Source organism: Ovis aries, chromosome 19, assembly GCF_016772045.2.
Source record: "Ovis aries strain OAR_USU_Benz2616 breed Rambouillet chromosome 19, ARS-UI_Ramb_v3.0, whole genome shotgun sequence".
Lineage (NCBI taxonomy): Eukaryota > Metazoa > Chordata > Mammalia > Artiodactyla > Bovidae > Ovis > Ovis aries.
Window position 1 is genome coordinate 51367672 of NC_056072.1, and position 23217 is coordinate 51390888.

The 23217-nt window shown below is 47.4% G+C and overlaps 1 protein-coding gene across 5 annotated transcripts in view; it reads left to right on the forward strand.

Annotated features, from left to right (window-relative positions):
• The window catches only part of PFKFB4 (6-phosphofructo-2-kinase/fructose-2,6-biphosphatase 4), a 40146-nt gene that overhangs the window by 11691 nt on the left and 5238 nt on the right, over positions 1 to 23217 (forward strand). For all 5 annotated transcript variants that reach the window (XM_060402557.1, XM_027957675.3, XM_027957674.3 and 2 more), the window contains exons 4-10: positions 4069 to 4135; positions 6410 to 6484; positions 6854 to 6910; positions 7583 to 7704; positions 9494 to 9701; positions 10252 to 10398; positions 22395 to 22499. In XM_060402557.1, the coding sequence (XP_060258540.1) occupies positions 4069 to 4135; positions 6410 to 6484; positions 6854 to 6910; positions 7583 to 7704; positions 9494 to 9701; positions 10252 to 10398; positions 22395 to 22499 (781 nt within the window). The remainder of the gene's footprint in view (positions 1 to 4068; positions 4136 to 6409; positions 6485 to 6853; positions 6911 to 7582; positions 7705 to 9493; positions 9702 to 10251; positions 10399 to 22394; positions 22500 to 23217) is intronic.

A 23217-nucleotide genomic window follows, 5' to 3' on the forward strand; every position in this document is an offset into this window, starting at 1 on the left:
GCACCAGGGCCCCATTTCCCATTAACCAGCCCCAGATGTCCCACGGATATTTGGCAAAATAGAAGGACCAGACTTTTTAAAAATGGCAAACCTAGGAAGAGAAGCCTACATTTCCCAGAGACACAGGTTTGTACACATTGTTGAGGTTCCTGGAAGTATACAGCGTGGAGGTCCGAGCCTGACGCTGGGCACAGTGGAAGGTCTAGAAGAGGGCACGCGCAGCCATGTGTGTGTGTACAGGTGCTTTCTCTTTATCTACATGTCGGTATGTGCTTAAATACATGCCAAGCACACTCATATACATGCACAGAGTCACATATGCAGGAAGGTGTGTGCACACACCTTGTGTACAACGTACATAAGTGTTCACGCACGTGCATATCCTCTGTGTGCATGTTTGGACATATAAAAACCTATAATCGTGCACACTGGTGTGTGCACAGGCATACCCCATGTGCGTGTGAATACATTTAATCATAACTATACCTTTTCTATTTTTTTTTAATTCTACCTTTTCAGTCACATACTACACATGGGCTTAGGGACACCAGGATGTTCTCTCTGACACTGACGTGTCCACCAGTTCCGTTCAATTCTGACCCTCTCTAAACAGCATTAGCATCAGTCAGTTCCCACAAGTTAGGGGCTCAGTCCCTCAAAACTGACCCCACTTCACACACCAGTAACTAGTCTCGGGGCCCAGCACCGTCACACCCTATCAGCACCTCATCTTTTCAACCTGGAAGTGCTTTGACTCTCCTCATTCAGTTCATCTCCGGCACCCACCTCCTTTCCTGGAGGGTGGTGGTTAGGACTAAAGGTTCCTCATCACTTTCTGTGACCAGCTCCGTGCTGAGGCTGTCTAGGGGCCCCACCCTGAATCATTTCATTAGCATCAACTCAGGTGTGATTGGAAGAGGCTGCTTGTGAATGACAAAAATCACTCCTGTCACTTAGGGAGTTCCAAGGGTTTTAGGAGCTCTGCCAAGAACCCCGGACAGAGACCAGATATATTTATCATACCACAGAGACCCCCTCTGCACGTGCACACTGCATCCCTCAGGAATGCTCACAGGTGCTCACTAATGCCTCACCCGTCACATACCCACCCATGCACATGTGTGCCCATCCACACTCACACCCACAGGGGCTCCCAGGCTGTTCCCCCCTGCATCTTCACCTGGGCCCCTTGATCCTCCTACTAGATGTAGCCTCAAGAGGAGCCTCCAGAGATCATAGCCCGGACAGGGGGCTCTGCATGTGGGTGGCAAGAAATGGCCCTAGCCATGCTGAGACTGCAGAAATGTGTCTCAGGGGCTTCAAGGAGCTCCGGTTCTTTATGTCTCAGCACAGAAAGAATTCTGTGAAGGGCAGAGTGAGAGAAATGATTTGTTAGACTAGGATACATTTGAGGCTTGGTAGGCAGGTGGGCAGGAGGGTCTGGTCCCAGAATTTAGTGGGTGAAGGATATATGAGGACACAGAAAGGCCACAAGGCAGCATGAGAACAGAGCTCCTTCCAGCGACCTGGACTCAGTTCTGCCCCCAGTTTCCTCGTGACCCCAACATTCTCTCAGCCTCTGCCGCCACGCTTGGGCACTCAGCACAGTCAGTGTATTGGTGCAGTCGGAGTTTACACACAAAATTCCAAGATCGAACAGGAGATCTGATTTTACACTTACATCAGAAAAAGTATAGGTAACAGTGTTTGGGAGGAAAAATGTTTCCTTCTTGCCTTCTAGGTTCTTTGGCTGGTCTAGTAATTAAATTGACAATGACACAGATTAACAAGACAGAAAAAAGTTTAATAGCACCTATATCTCCTGCATACATGGAAGAGGCCTAAGAAGCCCTCACCTTAAATACCATCTTCAGCTAAAGAGAAAAGAAGATGCTGGGGGGTAAGGAGTCAGAGGACATTATCAGAAAAGCCCCAGTGAATTAGGGTAAAGTTTTTATGCAGATTTAAATCTATGCCTTCAGGGAAGCCTTCACCTTAAAAACCATCTTTGGCTAAAGAGAAGGGAAGACATTGAGGGTGAGGAGTCAGGGGAGGTTACCAGAACAGCTCACTGAACAAGGTAAGGTAGTTACTCAGATTTAAATCTATGCCTTCAGGGAATTCCCTGGTGGTCCAGTGGTTAAGCTTCTGACCACAGGATCACTGTGGGACCATCGTCGGGGCCAAATCGATCCCTGATCCATCAGGGAACTAAGGTTCTACAAGCTACAAGGCGCTGCCTAAACAAGTCAATCAAGCTATGCCTTTAGCTTTGATAACGAGTTTCCAGAGAGAGAAGGTCATCTCCCGCCTCCTGGTTTGGCAAGGGAGACACCCTTACAGATGGAGGTTTCCTTTATATTTGTAAATGTCTCTTAAAAAAGGGATCTTCCTGACCCAGGGATTGAACCTAGGTCGCCTGTGTTTTAGGCAGATTCTTTATCGTCTGAGCCACTATGAAAGCCCTAAAAAGAAAAAGAAAAAAAGAGTAAGCTGTTCTTTTTAACTTTTTATTTTGTATTGGGATATAGACAATTAACATACAGTGTTGTGATAGTTTCAGATGAACCCCAAAGGGACTCATAGACGTGTAAAAAAAGGATAACTGACTCGTGTTTTCTGAGCTTCTCCTGCGTCTGCAGTTTCTTAAAAATAATCAGCCTGAAATAATCCTTCTGCCAAAGAGATTTATTTTGGGGTGGCACATTCTGCTCCACTGCATAGATAAAAGGTCAAAGTGATTTATCTATCTTTGGACCTTGTAGGAGAAATGGATAGTTAGAAAGATCCTTGTATGTGGCAATCCACTTTGCAGCAATGAACAAAAAGGCTGCGGTGTTCTGAGGACACACAGTGTAGTCAGCGGTCAGCCGTGGTGAGGGTTTTACCTTCCGGAGCCTCTGTGGACGTGGGGGGTCCAGGAGGCAGAGACACAGCGCCCTCCTCCAGAAGGGGTCATTTGGGGAGTTCTCGGTCCACTGAAAGAAATGCACACCTTAAAATTTGAGAGTTATGTTTTATTCGGTGAGCAACGCTGAGGACCTGGGAATTCCCTGGCAGTCCAGTGGTTAGGACTCTGCGCGCTCACTACCAGGGCCCAGGTTCAGTCCCTGGTCGGGGAAGTAAATCTCACAGGCTGCACAGCATAGCCAAACAAACTGAGGACTTGAGTGTGCAAGACAGCCTCTCAGATAGCTCTGAGGGACTGCTCGCAGAAGTAAGGAAGGTTCCAGGACACATAGGAGTATCAAGAAAGTCTGTTAATTAAAGGACACAGACCTCTCAAGTTAAGGAACCTAGAGCTTTTCTTTGAATGGAAAGAGCCACGAGCCTGGGCTCATTGAAGTCATCCTTTTGATATGCATGTCAGCTATCTGGGTCCAGTGTTCTGTTCTTTTCCTTCCTGAGTCCCCCTCAAGGTGCACTTTTTGGGGCGGCTGCAGCGGCTGAGCCTTAATCCCTGCAACATCCTTTGTTTGGTGATACGGCAGGCGGCCTCCTTGGGCCACATTCCCTCCTAGGAAGGAAAATTGAACCTGAAGCTTAATCCTGCCTTTTAAGCTGGAGGCCAGCGATACTGTCTCTGTTCTCCCACTGCCAGCTTCCCCGCCCAACACACACACAAGGAAGTATCTGGTTTTCAAAGTGCTTATGTTGATAATCAGGAGAAATGTAGGACACTTAGGAGTCCTGAAGATGGCAAAATGGTAGCCTGGATTTGTATCTGATGAGATGAACGAAGAAAGTACAGAAACATGATATTTCAAAAAGTGTTCCTGGACTTCCCTGGTGGTCCAGTGGCTAAGAATCCACCTTCCAATGCACGGGACCCAGGTTTAATCCCTGGTCTGTAAAAAAAGTATTCCTGATGGCCAGGAGCACATAGCCTTCCACCTACAGGAGCAGAGTTACCAAATACTGGCCATCTTCCCGAGGAAAGAGGAACCTTGAGAAGAGAGAAGGGGCCCAGGGGCTGCCCCTCTCCTGGTTGGCATAGCATGTTTCCCTGACCTACTGCCCTGCAGCAGCCAGCAGGTTCTTGGCTGAACGATGTGTTCTTTTCTGAAGGCAGTGTGCGCTGACAGCTCTCCGAGACGTTCGGCGGTTCCTTAGTGAGGAGGGGGGACACGTGGCGGTAAGTATAACACGCTGGCAGCATCTGGGAGTGACATGTGGGAGCCCACCTACTTCTACCCCTTTACTTACCAGGCATCTGGAGGGGAAGGCAGGGGACGTGCAGCCCTAGACATCCTGGGTGCCAGCCCTCGGGAGGAAGCCTGAAGCTGCTCTGCAGTAGGAAGCCAGAGGCTGGATGGGGGCCAAGAATTTCCCTCTGGGCTTGTGGTTGTGTTTGACCCTGCAGGACTTCCCTCTGAATACTCACAGGGTTGGCTACTCCACAAGTTAGGCCTGTCAGGTTACTCAAGTTGCGATTTCTCCCGGTGTGGAGGGCATCCTGCCCAGCATTTGGTGGCCATTCCAAAATCAACTGAATGCTGGGTAAGGGAATTCCATCTATGTGTTGGCCCCTCCAGTGAGATGCACAAAGCTGAGCAAGTGTGTCTTCAGGAAAGGGCCCCACCCCAACCCTCTGCTGTCAAACGTCATCGCCATTTTTCCTTCCTTCTTCCTCTTGAAGGCACGCAGCCTGGAGCTCTGTCCCCAGCTCCATCTAGATCAGCTGCCCCCTAGGTCTGCGGCATAGCTATCACCCTGGGAATTTCCTTCTCTTCCCTCCCGAGTTGAATGCCTGGCTCTTAGACCCCATGTCTTCCTTTTACTTGGTTTACTGACTTGTTTTGTGGCAAAGACTGCTGTCATTCTGATTTGTTGATCCTCCTTAAAAGTTGTATTTCCTAGGGAATTCTCTGGTGATCCAGTGGTTAAGACTCTTCACTCTCTGGTTAAGACTCTGGTTCAATCCGTGGTTGGGGAACTAAGCAGTGCAGTACAGCCCCAAAAAAAGTTAAGATGAAAAAAAAAAAAAAAGATTTTTTCTCCTAGAGTAGCTGGGGGCCTCTCAGGCCCTTTCTCTGGAGAAGCGTTTAGGGTCTTCAGAGTGATGTGCCTAACGGCGGTCTCCACAATGCTGGGTCCTTGGGCTGGGGGCTTTCATCAGGAAACTTCTCCAGCAGGTCAGAGAAATTGTCATGTATTTCACCTTGTTAAGCCACCCCCACCACTGTCTCACCATCAAGACCTCCCTCCTCTCCCACTTTCTGAGATGCATTTTCTGGAACTCCTGGTGGCTGTGTGTTAGACCTAAGCCCTAACTTTGTCTTTTTTCCGCCTTACTCCCACTTTGTCTCTTGCTCCACTTTCAGGGAGACTTCCGTAACATCTGAGAAGTGTTTGGCTGAAGTTTGGTACAATGTCCAAACTTAAAATGCCTTATTTTCTGAGTGTTCCAGTTTTTTCAAAGCCTACTCTTGTTTTGTGCTTACTATATGGCATTTTGCGTCTCTTTAGACAGTAATTGTAAGTTTTTGACATTTCTTTCTATGCTATGCCCTGTCCTCATTCCTTAAAGTTCCTTTTATCGTGTTTGACTCAGTCTTCTTTTTTTTTTTTGTTTGCCTGCACCATACATCTTGTGGGGTCTTATTTCCCTGACCAGGGATGGAATTTGTGCCCCTGTCAGTGGAAGCATGGGGTCCTAATCAGTAGACCACCAAGGAATTCCCAGTTCTTCATTTTCCATGTTAGAGGTTTTGCTGGAGCATTCAGTGACCCTGGTCTAATGATATATCCCTTTATAAAAAAATGGTGCTCTAAAATCCGCTTGGGTGGGCTGCACGTGAGGATGCTGGGCAGGCCCCAGGCAGTTCAGAACCTGCCTGGAGGAGGCAGGGAGGGGTCCTGGGGCTCCACTTGCCCTTCCAGTGGAGCCAATCCTCCCCTTTCCTCTATGTCTCTTTTTGCCGAGATGCCTGTGCCCAGTTCCTGACTATCCTAGGTCTGCAAAACAGGTGTGCTCTGGTTGCTAAGGGCTTGTGTTTGCTTTTCTCTGAGCCACTCACCAAGTGTCTGTCTTAAAGAAAAAAATTATGCTGACATCGCCCATCTCCTGTCCTGTTCCCATCTTACTGGGGCCTCAGGATGGAATAGAAATAAATGTGGGCTTCGTTCTCCGGGTTTAGCTAGTTTCACTGGAAGTCTGGTTGGTTAGACGTGAGCTGAGCGCCTGCTCTCCAGCTGTGAGCACGGGCACTCGCTCCTTCTAGCTCCCTTGGGGCACTTGCCAAGGAGCCGGAGGGCCAGCCCAGCCACTGCAGGTCTGAAGGGTACTGGCCAGGTGGATGGCCAGGCATCAGCTGGTCTCAGAAACCCAGCCCCTGTGCTCCAGCTGTCGGGTGGCCTCCCACCTTTTCCAGGGCCAGAGGCTGAGTTAACCCCAATTTGATCCTAGGTTTTTGATGCAACAAATACCACCCGAGAACGGAGAGCCACCATCTTTAATTTTGGGGAACAGAACGGCTACAAGGTGAGGCCCTCCCAGCTTACCTCCTCGGTTGGGCTGTGGCACCTTCAGGGCCCCTGGAGCCCGTTTGTTGGCCTCCTGATAATGTGCAGGCAGGTGGGCTCCTGAGTAGATTTGCGATAATGCTTTTCTCTCCACCTGGAGGTTTCTTTCTGGGGAAGGGGGCGGTTCCTGGTGGGCGAGTCCTGGATGGGGTGGCACCTGCTGGGGGTTCCGTGCCCCTTGTTCAGGCCCTCTCCCCTGAAGGAGGGCCTCAGGGCCCTGGCTGGTCAGTATGGCCGTCAATGGGTAGGGGGCTCCAGGGAGCCAGGCCCAGGGCCTTAAATGAGTCTCTGGTTCCTTCCCTCCTGCCCGCCCTGGTCTTTGCCGCAGACCTTTTTTGTCGAGTCCATCTGTGTGGATCCTGAGGTCATAGCTGCCAACATTGTGGTGAGTGATGTGGTGCGTCTGACCTTGGAGGGGACGGGAATACACCCGAGACGGCCTGTGCCAGTGAGGTCCCTCTGCAGGTTGGGCTGATGCCTGGGCCAGCCTTAGCTCGGTTGGGGGCGGTGGAGGGTGGGGAGGCAGGAGATCTCTGGGCTGGGTGGTCCTGGATCCCCGAGTACCACTCGTCTGGAGGGCTGTGCATTCCTTCTTCTTCCCCTCTCTTCCCCTCCCTCTCCTTCCCCTTCCTCCTCCCCTGGATGGGAGGAGATGAGCTTCAGCCCCTAGAGTGAGGGGGAGGGTTAGGAGGGAGTGTTACTGTTTTGAAGGGTAAAGAGATTTGACCGCTCACGCATATTCCCTTTTTATCTGAGAAATGAACATCAGTGTCTGGGGAGATAGTTCAGGTGGGGAGGGGCTTCAGGGCCCCTTATCCCTCTGGACTCACCTCCCCCTGTACCACCAAAACGAGGGACTGCCATCTCAGGATGCCCAGGAATGCTCTCTTAGCACTGGTGCGGGAGCTTGGCCCAGGGAGCCGCTGGCCTCTTCCTAATGGGACCAGCCCCTGGGGCTGGCTTCCAGCCTCCTCCCCTAGCCCCTGCCCAGCGCTGTCCTTGGTCCCCACTGCCTGGCCTCTGGAGCTGATGTGTCCTCTGTGCCTGGCTCCGGCAGCAAGTGAAACTGGGCAGCCCTGACTACATCAACCGCGATAGCGACGAGGCTGCAGAGGACTTCATGAGGCGCATCGAGTGCTATGAGAACTCGTATGAGACGCTGGACGAGGACCTGGACCGGTGAGCCGGGGCAGCCCCGTGTCCTCAGCTGTGGTGGGGGCTGGGTCTGGTCCACTGGCTGCCTCCCGTGGCTCCCCGAGGTGGTGGCTGAGGGCCCACCCCAGTAGGCAGAGATGCCCTGCCCTTTTCTGTTTCTCTCCTCGGGGTGGAGGTTGCGGCCCAGAGGTGACTCATAGAACTGCAGCTGCTTTATCTGGAGCTCTGAAAGTCAGAATTTTCTACTATGCCATCATAAAATCAAGCCTGTTTTCTGTACAGAGGGTCTTCCCATGAGGCATTTGCAAATAGTACCTTCTCTTCTTGCGGTGGGTGGTCTGTGTTTTGAGAAGGGGGACAGGGTGCCCAGGTCCTACCCACGAGGAGCTGACAGCGGCCAGTGCTTCATAGGAGTGAGTTCTGAATGGGGGCAGCCGCCAGCCATCGGCAGGCTCTTTCTGTAAAGGCTCAGGTGGTAGATATTTTAGGCTTTGGAGGCATACAGTCTCTTAACTCTGGCATCTAGTACTAAAGGCACATGTGAAGAAATGGGCATGACTGTGTCCCAGTAAAATTTAATTTGCAAAACCAGGCTGAGTTTGACTAACTGGCCATAGTTTGCCAACAACTCCTTATAGCAGAAGTGGGGGTGGTGGTGAAGCGAATGACACTTAAGTAATTAACACCTAAGTAATTAAGTTAATAACTGAATAAAGTGTTATACAGTCCTTATAAATTGTGGCAAAGAGACATGGGAAAGTGTACGTTATGTTGTTGTTGTTAAGTCACTAAGCCCTTTCTGACTCTTTGCCACCCCATGGACTGCAGCACACCAGGCTTCCCTGTCCTTCACTATCTCCCGGAGTTTGCTCAAGTTCATGTCCATTGAGTCACTGATGCCATCCAACCATCTCATCCTCTGTCGCTCCTTTTCCTTTGGCCATACGTTATGTAGCATTAAATAAAAAGGCTGGAGTATGAACTTGTACTTGGGTCACTTGTAATTGTGTATGAATCTTTAATTCCACACCAAGGAAGTCAAGTGACTGTTGGAGAGATGGTATCTGGGGTGTCTGCGGGACAGTCCCTGGGCTGGCTATGCATCTTCTCGGTGAGGCTGGCACTGTTTCGGTGCTGCTGGTCTCCCCAGCACAGCGTTGTTCCTTGTGGCCCTGCTCTCCACGCTGCAGGGCTGCGCTGGTCCAAAGCAGGGAATGTGGCGGAGCTGGGCTTATCAGCTGCTGCCCGCAGTACCATCCTCCTGTGCTGTTTGTCTCATCTACCCGCTGGCTGGCATGGGATGGCACGGGCACTGGGCACACACAGATGACCTGGGCTGGATTCTAGGGGGAGGGTTCACTGGGGGAAGGAAAGGCCAGGTCAGGCCCATGGGTGGCTGACCTGGAAGACTGGAAGGGAGGTGTGTTTGCCAGCTATTACCATCAGGTCAGTCATGGAAAAAACTGTCTCCTGTTCGCCCTGCAGACAGTGCACTGAGAGCTCAGAGGTAGGCAAGAGGGGCCCCGGGGACGTAGAGCAGCGCGGAAAGTCCGGATGTGGTAGGACCGACCCCTCTCTTGGGCTGTCACCTCTCGTGAGCATGCTGAGTGTGGGGCACCTCTCACCGGGTTTGTCTGTATGTCACGCGTGTCATGTTGCTCCCACCGCACCCCTGTCGCTCGCACACCAGCTGATGGTCCAGCGTGTTGTGGTCTCAAGCCTGGCAGGGTCAGAGAGGAAAGGCTCTGGAGCGGGCAGGGTGTACCCTGGAGGACCCAGGTCTCACTCACCTCTCCTTGCCTTCTCTGGAAAGGGATCTGTCCTACATCAAGATCATGGACGTGGGGCAGAGCTACGTCGTGAACCGCGTGGCTGACCACATCCAGAGCCGCATCGTGTATTACCTCATGAACATCCACGTGACGCCCCGCTCCATCTACCTCTGCCGGCATGGGGAGAGCGAGCTCAACCTCAAGGGCCGGATCGGTGGGGACCCAGGGCTGTCCCCCCGGGGCAGGGAGGTCAGTGTTCACACTCGTGTGTGTGTGCGTGCGTGCGTGTGTGCACGTGCGCGCACACGCTCATGTGTTGGTGAGGGACTCCAGCTAATGTGCAGTCCAGTCTGGAATGTTCCCATTACATAGGGAAGGTCACCAGGCACATGCCTGGATCTCTGGCTTCCATAATAGCAATCGCCAGCTGAGCGCCTTCCGTGGAGTGGCATGCCACTGTGGGAGTGAGCTGAGTGCCCACAGTGCAGGTGATCCTCTGCCACAGTCCAGGGAAAAAATCAGAGCCTTGCTGGGAAGATGGTCCAGCCTAGGCACGTGGTTTGGGGGGGCCAGCACTGGCAGGGGACCTGATGAGCCTCAACTGGAACTACTTTCAGGGTCTGGGAAGAATGCACAAGGACCGTCCTTGTGGGAGTGGGTGTCACTGAGAATTGGTTCGTGTGTTTTGTTTATTAATTTATTTTTTTACCACATGGGTTTTCTCTGAGGCTGGGCCCCATGGACTCTTTGAGGGCAGCCCGGAACCTGTCCATCTGAATTTGCTTCTGGTGTGTTTCAGTTTGCCAAGAGTCTGGCCCAGTTCATCAGGGATCAGAACATCAAGGACCTAAAGGTCTGGACAAGCCAGATGAAGAGGACAATCCAGACGGCCGAGGCCCTGGGGGTGCCTTACGAGCAGTGGAAAGTTCTCAACGAGATTGATGCGGTAATTGACGTCTCTTCCCTCCCCTGCCCAGGTCTGGGCACAGTTGCGCTCACCCAGGGTGATGACGTTGAGGGTCAGAATGATGGTATTGAGGGTCAGAAAGAATTTTTTGTTTAACATGTCATCATTGATTATGATTTTGAGTCGTCCCTCCCTCCTTCCCTGCTTTTGCATGTAACTATCTAGGGGGACCTGGTGAAGATACGACGTATGTGTCTGTTGTGAAATAACTGTCGCAGTAAGTTCATTTAACATCCATCACCACATAGTTACAAACTTTCTATTTCTGATGATGAGAACTTTCAAGACATACTCTCTTAGCAGTTTTCAAATATATGCTACATGTTGTTAACTATAGTCACCGTGCTGTCCATTGCATTCGCAGGACTTATGTATCTTATAACGGGAGGTTTACACCTTCACCCATTTTGCCTATCAGCTGGCTTCTCGTCCCTTTAACTTCACTTTCAAGTCAGCAAAACCTCCAAGGGAAAAATGATGCCATGTATCAGGTTCATCTCTTCCAGCTTCCCTTCACTTCAGGATTTTGAGTCCTCACGTCTTTTTTTTTCTAAGACAAGTGATTTTCTTTCTTTTTTAAAAAAACCACTCTATTTCCTTTTTTATTTTCGTATTTTTGCCTACCCTGGGTCTTCGCTGGGCTTGTGGGCTTTCTGGTTGCGGAGAGCGGGGGCTCTCCCCTAGCTACTGCCCAGGCTTCTCACTGCAGCTGCTTGTCTTCTTGAGGGTCGTGGGTTCCAGGGCGTCAGGCTTCGGCAGTTGTGGCTCGCAGGCTTAGTTGCTCTGGAGCGTGTGGGATCTTTCCGGACCAGGGATCCAGCTGGTGTCCCCCTGCGTTGCACAGCGGATTCTCAGCCACTGGGCTACCAGGGAAGTCCCCTCAGGCCTTCTTTGCCTCATGGCTCTGGGATGATATCAAACAGATGTATTTATTTGTTTCTGTTTGGCTTTTCCAGTAGCTCTCAGGGTGAGGGTTAGTCTAAAACAAGCTTGTCTACCATTGCCTGATGTGGAAGTCTCTGAGATCAAATTTGAATCTTAGAGAGATCACCCCACCTGATAGAACTGTTTTGTTGGGATGAAGTGAGCGGAAAAGCTAGACGAGGGAGCTTGATGTGTCCTGATTAGGAGATGAATCTGGAATTTGGGTGGTGGCAGTGAGAGAGGAGTAGAGGACTGGGGGGTGTTTTTACTCACTTATTTATCACATATTTATGTGAGCCTATGCTATGCTAGGGTCTCCCAGGTGGTGCTAGTGGTAAAGAACCTGCCTGCCAGTGTAGGAGAATTAAGAGACGTAAGTCCAATACCTGAGTCGGAAAGATGCCCTGGAGGAGGGCATGGCAACCCACTCCAGTAATCTTTCCTGGAGAATCCTGTAGGCAGAGGAGCCTGGCGGGCTACAGTCCACGCGGTCGCAAAGAGCATGACTTAAGTGAGTTAGCACACATACACTCTATGCAAGGAACTGGGCCAGACGCCAGGGACCTAGATCCAGGTGAAGAGATGGAGGCTGATGATACCCCACCAGGGATGTAAAAAGGGAAAACACCTCCAGGATGGCTCCAGAGTTCCAGCCACTGGGGAGGGTTCTGGGGCGCTCACCTGAGGGCACGGACCATGCCTGCTTTATTCGCCACTTCGCAGGTGCTCGGAAAATAGGTCGTGCATGAGAGGAAGATGTGTGTTCTTAGGAGATGTTCCATGGCAGATACCCAGGAGGCAATCTGATGTCTAAGGAGAGGTGGGGCTTGGGGTATATCCACCACAGACATGGTGCTTGAGACTGTGGAATGGATCAGGTGGCTGAGGGAGGTGAAGTGGGACCCAGGACAGAGCCCAAGGGAGCCTTGGTATGTAAGGGGCTGTGGAGGAAGCGATGGACAGGTGTCCAGTGAGGTGGTAGGCAGACCAGGCCGGTGAGCGTCACGGGACTCAAGGCAGAGAGGAGGAGGCCATGGCCAGTGGGGTGAGATTCCACAGGAAAGGGCAATGAGGCCAGTCTCCAAGCTGACCATTGGGCTGTCGTAGCAAGACCACTGGGAGTCTTGGTGCGAGCCTAGCGGGCTATTGCCCAATGGGACTGGACGGGGAAATGAGTGGGAGGCAAGAGGCTTAGAGTCAAGGGATACTTGGCCGTGCGTAAGCTGATGATGAGAGGCCAGCAGGAAGGGAGAGAATGAGGACAGGAGGCCCTGAGAGACGGCAGTGAGCGAGTCAGTGCCTGGGCAGGTTGATAAGAAGTCTGGGGTCCCCCAGGAGAGAGGGGTCTGGGGTTCTCAAGGAGGAGGAAAGGACAAGCTGTTTTTTTTTTTCCTCTACATTCCTTAGTCTTAGTCACATAAAATGGTTTTGTTTTTCTTTAAGCCGGAAACTGATGATTACACAACTCAGTTTAAACTCTGTACTAGGGATTATATGACAACAATGTATCCTGTTTGAGGACAGTTTCTCCTTCCTGAAAAATCTTCTGACTAATCCTGATATCTTAGAATGTATATTATGGGAGTGGGTCTGGTAAAATTTTTTAACCTTGAGACATTCTTTTGCTTTATTGTAATAACTAATTTAAAAAGTATATAACTCCCTTGCTAACACTAGCGAGGGGGGCATTCTTTGTCCCCCTTCTGATGTCTATGTCAGAAGCTTTCAAACTCTGCTACACAAAAGCTTTTGAAGGATCAAGCTTGGTACCTGGTCCTGAAGCTAAATCTTTTCGGAGATCATGAATCCAACGTCGTTCACCATAAGCTATCCGCAGAGGCCCAGTTTCCAAGATATCAGGAAGGGAGAGGGATGCAGGTGGTCAGAGTCCTGTCTTGGAACCTCACGGAGGTTTCGCTCAGGAGTGAAAGGAAGGAGAAGTTTCCCAGGGGAGTTAGCCAAGGGGGTGAGTTAGCTGGTCTGGAGAGTTTCTGTGGTGCCCTTGTCTGTGTCCTGGGGGTGGTCCTCCAGCCCCCAGCAGTTGTGGAAAAGGAGAACGTTCATTCAGCATGTGAGCTTTTCCCATGCATGTGGGACAGAGAAGGTGAGTAGGGAGGAAGGTGATGAAGCCACATGCCACGGAATCCATCCCTGCTGGAAAAGATGGGGGACGGGAATGGGGGCATCCATGGCATTGTGAGGTGGGAGAGGCCACAGGCCCAGAATTCCTGTGGGGTGCCAGGCCAGGGAGGATGATGCTGGCTGTCCCTGGAGGGACAGCTCCAGGCTGGTCCAGTGTGTAGGACTGCCAGCTTTCACTGCAAGGGGACATGGGCTCAGTCCCTGGTGAGGGAACTAAGATCCTGCAAGCTGCACAGCATGGTCAAAAAAAAAAAAAGGTAGAAGCCAGTCACTGATTCTGCCCGTACTCTTCTCCAGGGAAGGGGATTAAATAAGAGCTTGACTCACTGGGAGTCATTTTAGGGTGGGTCGTGTCCCCACCTCCATGTATCTACCATCAAGCTTTTACAATACAGGCAAGGCCTTGTTATATTGTACTTTGCTTTATTGCCCTTTGCAGAGACTGTGTTTTTTACAAATTGAAGGTTGATGGCAACCCTTTATCCAGCAAGTCTGTCGGCTCCATTTTTCCAAAAGCATTTGTTCGCTTTAGCGTTTCAAGCTCTTCATTATTATTACGTTTATTATGGTGATCTGTGACCAGTGATCTCTGATGTTAGTGCTATGACTTGCTGAAGTCTTGGATGATACTTAGCAATTTTGTTTGGAGATAATTTATGTTTTAGTTAGGTTATGTACATTGTTTAAAACATAATACTGTTGCACACTTAACAGTGTGTAATGTAAATGTAACTTTTACGTACATTGGGAAACCAAAAAATTCTTGTGACTCACTTTATTGCAGTGATCTGGAACCACACCCAGAATATCTCCAAGGTATAGCTGTAGTGGCTATTTTATCACTTCCTATTTATCTCTCCATCCCTGAGTCATCTGGATAGTTTATTTTATTCAAACTTTGTTTGTTCATCAGAGTAAGTTATATATTAGAACCTAATGGTAGAGTCATCTCAGTGTCAGCTGTTATTACCTCTGTTCCCATCCTTTGATATTGTGCAGTTTTTATTCTTAATTAGGTGTGTCAGAGATTAGTCACTAATTGAAATTTTTATTTCCAAAGAACCAGATCTCAGATTGTATCAGTTCTATTCTTGCTCTATTTTTTAGTTCGTTTATATTTTGCTTTAATGTTATTTTCCTTTTCCTTACTTTCCTTCTAAAGTTTATTGACCGATGTGTTTATTGTCATTCTTTCTTCTTCAATAATGAAAGCATTTAAGGTGATTTTCTGGTTGATTTATTTATTTATTTGGCCATGCCACACTGCTTGCAGGATATTAGTTCCCTGACCAGGGGGATTGAAGCGGGCCCTGTGCAGTGAAAGTGTGAGGTCCTCACTAGAGGACCACCTGGGAATTCCCATGGTTGACTTTACTATGTTGCAATCCAAGGAGATGACCTGTAATTCAGCCTTTGGGAATTTTTAGAGGCTTTCTTTGTTGCCTAGAATATGGTAAATTTTTATAAATATCTCATTTGAAAGGAAGGTCTGTTGCCCGTTAGTTGGATACAGTATCCAATAGATGTCCATTATCCAATTATATGGAAGAATAACAGGGTGTGTGCATATGTGTGTGTGTGTGTGTGTGTGTATGCGTATGTGAAAGAGAGATAATGAAGCTTTCTAACTTTTAGAGTCTTAAATTGAAGTATTCCAGAAGAAATGGAATCACATCTGGCATTTTCTTGAAAGTAATTTCTTTCAAAGCCATTTCTTCAAAATTGGCTAGAGAGAAGGAAACAAGTATAAGTTTAGTTGACACAAGATTAGCTTTGTGGTATTAACATTTATGGCTAAGAGATGCATGCATGGGTATATTAATTTCAGCTTCTTTCATTATATCATTCAAATTTTCTGTCTTTTTTTGGTCTATTTGATCATCATAAATCAATAGTTGTTAAAAATACTCATTATAATTTTGCTGATTTTTCTTGCATTTTCAACAGCTTTATTTTACCTTTTCTTCTGTATATATTTTGATGTTTTATTATAAAGTAATTTAAATTCATGACAAGAATTTGTGGGACATAAAGAGAAGCAGATGGCCACTCTAATTAGGTTAATTCAGGGAAGATTTATAAAAGGATTTATATATTTATGAAAAGATTTATATATACCATTTTGCAAAGATAATGGGCAGGATGTAGAAGCCTTCAAACAACAGGGACCATTGCTTCCCTTGGGTAGAGGAGAGAGAAGATACAGGATCCTGGGGACAGGGAGCAGTGAGGAAAGGGCAGCCTGGTAGGATGGACCGTTGGTGAGGGCCTAGACTGCTGAAAGCAACTTCTATAAGAGGGAGTCAGAAATAACATCTCAGCTTGACTCCCCTCCGTCCTGTGACCTCCTGCCAACGCCCCCCATGGCCTAACCCAAAAAGAAATTAGTGGCCACGGGAGCCTTGTCGATGTGTCCACAGAGGTCAGTCTTCTGGAGCAGAGAGCAGGTAGAAAAGTCGAAAGATGTGGAGTGGCAAATGAGAGGAACCAGCAGAGCCTGCCTTCTGTTTGAGCATTTAAAAATGCTATTCCGTTGTCGTCTGGGTCACATTGTTTCTGGCAAGAAGTTTGCAGTCAGTCTCATCTTTGTTTTGTGTACAATGTATCTTCTTTTACTCTATTTTCTGTTTATTATTGATTTTAAGTAGTTGGATTATGATATGCTTTGGTATGTTTTACTTCATGTTTATCCTGCTGAAATTCATTAAGATTCTTGGATTTCTGGGTTTCTAAATAGGAAATTTGAAAAAAAAAAAAAATTGAGCCATCATGTCTTCAAATACATTTTCTGCCACCCTGCCTCCTACTCTGGACTCCAACAACATGTGTGTTAGACCACCCGGTATAGTGTATACAACCTCTGGGATAATCACACAGGTCATCGAGCTTCTGTTCATTGTTTCCCAGTCTTTTGATTTTCCTGAACTTCCGTTTGGGTACTTTCTATTGCTGTGTCTTCAGGTTCGCTTATCTTTACTTCTGTTTTTATTAAACTCATCCAGTGAACTTTACAGTTTAGACTTCAGTTTTGTTCTTTTTTGTGTGTCTTCTATTTCTTTCCCTGTGATGTTCTGCTCTGCAGTCCAGGAAGTGCCTGTGTAGTAAGTTGCAGCAGCTGTAGGCTCCTTGTGGCTCTTCTGGAGGATCATAGACCTGCTCTGCCTGTTGTCTCAAGTCTACAAACAATTGTTGCATGATTTTGTCTGTTTTCATTTTTTTTTAATTGCTCCTGTTGGACCCAGAGCAAATGTGGTACCAGTTACTCCATTGTGGCTCAGCCTTCATTTTGGATAGTTACTGTCTACTATAAAATACTTTTTGCATGGATACTTTGACCAATTTGAATATTATCATTCTGGTGTTCTTTTTCCTTTTATTTTTTGTAAAATACAAATAACATAAAACTTATCATCTTAACCACCTTTTTATTTTTTTTGGTTGTGCCATTTGGCATGCCAAATCTTAGTTCCCTGACCAGGGATCAGACCTGTGCCCCATGCAGTGGAAGTCTTAACCACCGGACAACCTGGAAAGTCCCAATCACCATTTTATTTTATTTATTATTTATTTTTTTCCAATCACCATTTTTAAACACACAGTGCAGTGGTATTAAGTACATTCATAATATTCAATCATTACCACTGTCCACCTCCAGCACTTTAAAAAATATATATTTATTTTATTTTTATTTAATTTGGCTGCACCAGTTCTCAGTTGCAGCATGTGGAATCTTTAGTTGTGGCATTTGGGATTTAGCTCTCTGACCAGGGCTTGAACCCAGGCTCCCTGCATTGGGAGCACAGAGTACCAGCCACTGGACCACCAAGAAAGTCCCTCCAGAACTCTTCACCTTGAAAAATGGAAACTCTGTACCCATTAAGCAATAGCCCCCATTTTTCCTCCTCACTCAGCCTCTAACAGCTACCGTTCCCTTTTCTGTCTCTTTGATTCTGTGTGTATGATTGTTCTAAGTGTATCACATGAGTGGAATCAGATAGTATTTGTCTTTTTGTGACTGGCTTCTTTCACTTGTCATCGTGTCCTCAGGGTTCATCCATGTTGTAGCAAACGTCAGGATCCCATTCTTCAGTTTGAATATGGTTCCGCTGTATGTGTATGCCACATTTTGCATATCCATTCATTTTATCTATGAACATTGGGGTTGTTTCCACCTTTTCGCTATTGTGGATAGGGCTGCTAAGAACATGGGTGTGTAAATGTCCCTTTGAGACACTGCTTTCATTTCTTTTTGGTACATATGTAAAAGTGGAATTACTGGATCATATGGTAATTCTATTTTTATTTTGTTGGGGAACTGCTGTGTTTTTTTCCACAGCAACTCCACCTTTATAGATTCCTACCATCAGTGCACAAGGGTTCTGATTTCTGCACATCTGTGCCAATTATTGTGCTTGTTATTTTTCTGGGTTTTTTTGGACAGACAGTTCTGATGAGTATGAGGCGATATCTCATTTTGGTTTAAATTTGCCATCCTTGCTTTTCATCCATATGTTTTGGCTATACTTACTCCCTTTTATTATTTTTTAAAAATCTATTTTATTTTTGGCTGTGCTGTGTCTTTGTTGCTGTGCCAACTTTCTCTAGGCTTCCCTTGTAGCTCAGTCAGTAAAGAATCTGCCTGCAGTGCAGGAGACTGTAGTGAGTGGGGGCTCCTCTTTGTTGCGATTCTCCAGCTTCTCATTGCGGTGGCTTCTCTTGTTGCTGAGCACAGGCTCCGAGGTGCACAGACTTCAGTAGTTGCGGCACGTGGACTCAGTAGTTCTGGTTCCCAGGCTCTGGAGCACAGGCTCAATAGTTGTGGTGCCTTAGTTGCCGGTAGCTTAGTTGCTCTGCTGCATGTGTGATCGTCTCAGATCAGAAACCGGACTTGTGTCTCCTGCATTAGCAGGCGGATTCTTTACCACTGAACCACCAGGGAAGCCCCACTCCTTTTTATTTTTAACCTCTTTGTGTCATTTCTTTAGATGAAAGGACCATATCTTTGGTTTATTTTTTGACCTAAGAGCTTTTTTCATTTAGGAATCTAAACCCATTTATATTTATTATTGCAATTGCTGTCTTTGTCCTTTTTTTACCCAATGGCTTGCAAATTTCTCTTCATTTTTTTCCCATGTATAAACATCATCTTTTCTGTGATTTGGAAGGCAAGCAATGTTTTTTTATTATTCCAATGTTCATTACCTACAGCTTTTCAAAGACATTCTTAAGTAGAATTCTTATAAATAAAGGAATAACTGAAATATACTTATCCAAATTAGTAACAGGAAGACAATTCTTGACTCTATTGGGAATTATGAGAATGTATTATTTCTGTTTGTTTCCATCTGCTTTTTTTTTCTTCATTACTGTAATTGGGCAGAGTATAGCATCATGGTTTTATTTTTTTTAATCTGTGTAGCTCTTTTTGTTTTTAATTGTTTTTAACATGTAGAGTATATATATGTGTGTGTGTGTGCTGTGTCGCTTCAGTTGTGTCTGACTCTTTGTGTCCCTGTGGACTGTAGCCTGCCGGACTCCTCTTTCCATGGGATTCTTCAGGCAAGAATGCTGGAATGGGTTGTCATTCCCTTCTCCATGTTTTAGCTCTTTAGCGTTGATGAACTCTTTAGAAAGAGTAAGCAGTTTTGGTGACCCATTTTATAGGTTCTTTAATCCATTTTGTGGCTTTTCATCAGTTGTGGTTGGTGGAAGTTTTGGGAGGTTTCCAGCCCTGACTTCTTTCTCATGCAGCTAACAGCTCCCTGACTCAGGTGAGAGATCTGATATGTACGTTTCAGGGACATGAATGTGGCTGTACCACTTGGTGTTGCAGAGAAGCATTGATTTTTCTTTTTTCTTTGGAGTTAATCTGATTATTTTCTTAGGTGCTCTGGATCCCCTTATTTATCTGTAGTTTGGAAACTAGTCTACTGATAATATCTGTGACCTGTTAGTCATCTTTTCATGGCTGTTCAGTTGTTCACTTGCTCAGTCAGGTCCGACTCTTTGCGACCCCATGGATTGCAGCACGGCAGGCTTCCCTGTCCTTCATCATCTCCCAGAGCTTGCTCAAACTCATGTCCGTTGCGTGGGTGATGCCATCCAACCATCTCATCCTCTGTCATTTCCTTCTCCTGCCTTCAATTTTTCCCAGCATCAGGGTCTTTTCTAATGATCCTACCTTCAATCTTTCCCAGCATCAGGGTCTATTCTAATGAGCTGGCTGTTCACATCAGGTGGCCAATGTATTGGAACTTTAGTTTCTGCTTCGGTCCTTCTAATGCATATTCAGAATTGATTTCCTTTAGGAATGACTGGTTTGATCTCCTTGCAGTCCAAGGGATTCTCAAGCATCTTCTCCAATACCACAGTGCAAATTATCAATGCTTCCACGTTCAGCCTTCTATACAGTCCAACTCTCACACCCATACAGGACTACTGGAAAAACCATAGCTTTGTCTAGACTGACCTTTGTCAGCAAAGTGATGTCTCTGGTTTTTAATATGCTGTCTAGGTTTGTCATAACTTTTCTTCCAAGGAGCAAGCGTCTTTCAGCTTCATGGCTGCAGTCACCATTTGCAGTGATTCTGAAGCCCAAGAAAATAAAGGCCGTCACTGTTTCCATTGTTTACCCATCTATTTGTCATGAAGTGATGGGACCAGATGCCATGATCTTTGTTTTTTTGCTTGTTGAGTGTTAAGTCAGCTTTTTCACTCTCCTCTTTCACCTTCATCAAGAGGCTCTTTAGTTCCTCTTTGGGGCCATGGCAATTAAAGCAGAGTCCTTCCAACTGAACCTCCCAGGAAATGCCTAAACATTCATATTTCTAGCAACATTCTGTTCACGATGATATATGTTTTCCCTAGGACAATAGAGGCTTCTTTACTGTCCTTCAGTTCTTTCTGAGCCATCACCCTAATCATTTCTTTTGGCCACACCTGACTTGCAGGATCTTAGTTCCTTGATCAGAGATTGATCCCGGGCCCTCAGCAATGAGAACCGCCAGGAAATTCCTTCTAATAGTGCCCATCTTTTTACCAAATTTCTAGTAGCTGCCAGCAATCCTTGACATTCCTTGGCTTATTGGTGCATCCCTCTAGTCTCTGTCCCCCCATCATGTGGCCTTCTTCCTGTGTGTGTCTCCCTGTGTCTTCACATGGCCTTCTTAAAAGGACACCAGTCATTGGACCTCATCTACTTGATTATATCTGCAAAGACAATTTCCAAATAAGGTCACATTCACAGTTCCCAGGGTCGAGGACTTTAGTGTGTCTTTAGTGTGTCTTTTGTCACCCCACAATGTAGTTTGTATCTTTGTAAGAATTTTCCTATTTGATCTAAGTTTTCTTATTTCTTGTCATTTTATTATTGTTCAGTCACTAAGTCATGTCCGATTCTTTGTGACCCCATGGACTGCAGCATGCCAGTCTCCTCTGTCCTCCACTGTATCCCGGAGTTTGCTCAAACTCACGTTTGTTGAGTCAGAAGTGTTCATAACATTCCCTTATAGTCTTTTTTTGTCTCTATAAGCTTTTTAATAATATCCCTGTTTCATTCCTGGTTTAATAATTTGCACTATCTTTTTTCCTGTCATCCTAGTAAGAGTTTTCTCTTATCTTTTCAAAGAACTAACTTTTGATTTTGTTGCTTTTCTCTATTCTCTGTTTTCTATTTCATGAATTTCTGTTTGAATTTGTACTGTGTTCTCCTGCCTGCTTTGGGCTTAGTTTGCTATTTTTCCAGGATCTTAAGGTGGAAGATTTAGATTAGCGATATGAGATCTTTCTTTTTTGATATAGGCATTTACAGATATAAATTTTCCCCTTTATATTTCCTTTTTGATAGACGACTTTGCCCCAGGGCCTTGTCTAGGGGAAAAAACAAACACAGACACACCATAAAACACCTGCTTTTTATTACGGGCGTTTAATTGCTTCCTCTCTAGACATAGCCTGTGTGCTGGGTCTTGGCTTGAGCCTTGGAAGACTGACACCAGTCAAACCACAGATTTTCCTGGGCTCTTTGGTTTTGTTTTAAAATGGCATTTGTACAGGATACTCTATGCTGCACGTGTGTGTACAGCCTGAGTGACACAAGCGAAATCTTACTTTATACCTTGTACAGTAGTCCGTCTTGTCAAGGCTATGGTTTTTCCTGTGGTCATGTCTGGATGTGAGAGTTGGACTGTGAAGAACGCTGAGCGCTGAAGAATTGATGCTTTTGAACTGTGGTGATAGAGAAGACTCTTGAGAGGCCCTTGGACTGCAAAGAGATGCGACCAGTCCATCCTAAAGGAAATCAGTCCTGGGTGTTCTTTGGAAGGAATGATGCTAAAGCTGAAACTCCAGTACTTTGGCCACCTCATGCAAAGAGTTGACTCATTGGAAAAGACTCTGATGCTGGGAGGGATTGGGGGCAGGAGGAGAAGGGGATGACAGAGGATGAGATGGCTGGATGGCATCACTGACTCAGTGGACGTGAGTCTGAGTGAACTCTGGGAGTTGGTGATGGACAGGGAGGCCTGGCATGCTGCGATTCATGGGGTCGCAAAGAGTCGGACACGACTGAGCGACTGAACTGAACTGAACTGACAGTAGTCCGTGCGCTGGTGTAGCATTTCTAGAGCCCAGAAAACCAAAGACGCTTTAGAAAAGACACCTAGTTAACATTTCTGTGTGTATTTTTATGGCAGAAACTGGCTGGCTGGGTGTATGATGGGTGGGTTGAAAAGACTCGTGACAGCTATTTCCAAGTGCAAGAGTGCCCCCTGCTTAGTGTTCCCAGGGGGCCTACTCTTCCCAGCTGGTTTCTAACCTCCAGGCCAGGAAGCCCCCGTGGCCCAGGAAATGCCCTTCCCCGACCCCCCGGGCCTGGAGTGGGCGCTGTGATGACTGTGGTGTCTCCCTAGGGTGTCTGTGAGGAAATGACCTATGAGGAGATTCAGGACCATTATCCACTGGAGTTTGCCCTGCGAGACCAAGACAAGTACCGGTACCGGTACCCCAAGGGGGAGGTAGGTGGGATTTGGGGGCTTAGTCCCTGCCACCTGCTGCCTGCCTGTGGCCCAGGGCCCTGAGGGGCTCTGCAGTGGCTGTGTGGGCAGCAGGAGGGGCCTGGCCTCAGAGGTCGGCCACCAGGGTGTGTGTGGTCTCCGTCACTTCCCGGCTGTGGCCCAGGCTGCAGGCCCCGCCTTGGGTGGGGGATGGCGAGTGCTGCCCCCGTCTTTGCTCTCCCTTCATGGGCTGACTCCATCCTCCCTGCTGCTCCAGACACCACCCCCAGCCCTGAATCCAGACCTAGGGGTTCCCCTTCCCCACATGAGTTGTGGCCACCACAAGTCACCTCCCCTGTAACCTCCCCTCAGACTGGCTTTTGCCGCAGCCCAGGTCTTGGGTAGAAACAGCGTCACCTGGGACTTGTGTGTCTTCCACTACTCGGAGGTGACCTGGGGCAATGGCCAAACAAAAGCACCTCCCACAGACAGCTCTGCGTGTACACGCATCTGTATACCCATGCAGGAGCTCCTGGGTGTACACACATCCGCATACTCATGCAGGAGCCTCTGGTCCAAATGCCAGGCTGTGCTGTTCTTGGGGACAGGACAGCTCTGGGTAGCATCAATGTTTCCCCACATCATACTGTGAGGCAGAGCCCAAATTTAGAAGCACCCAGATAACAGTGGGGTGAGAAAGAAACAGAGTAGCTAACTTCTCAGAGGATAGGGCAGGGTA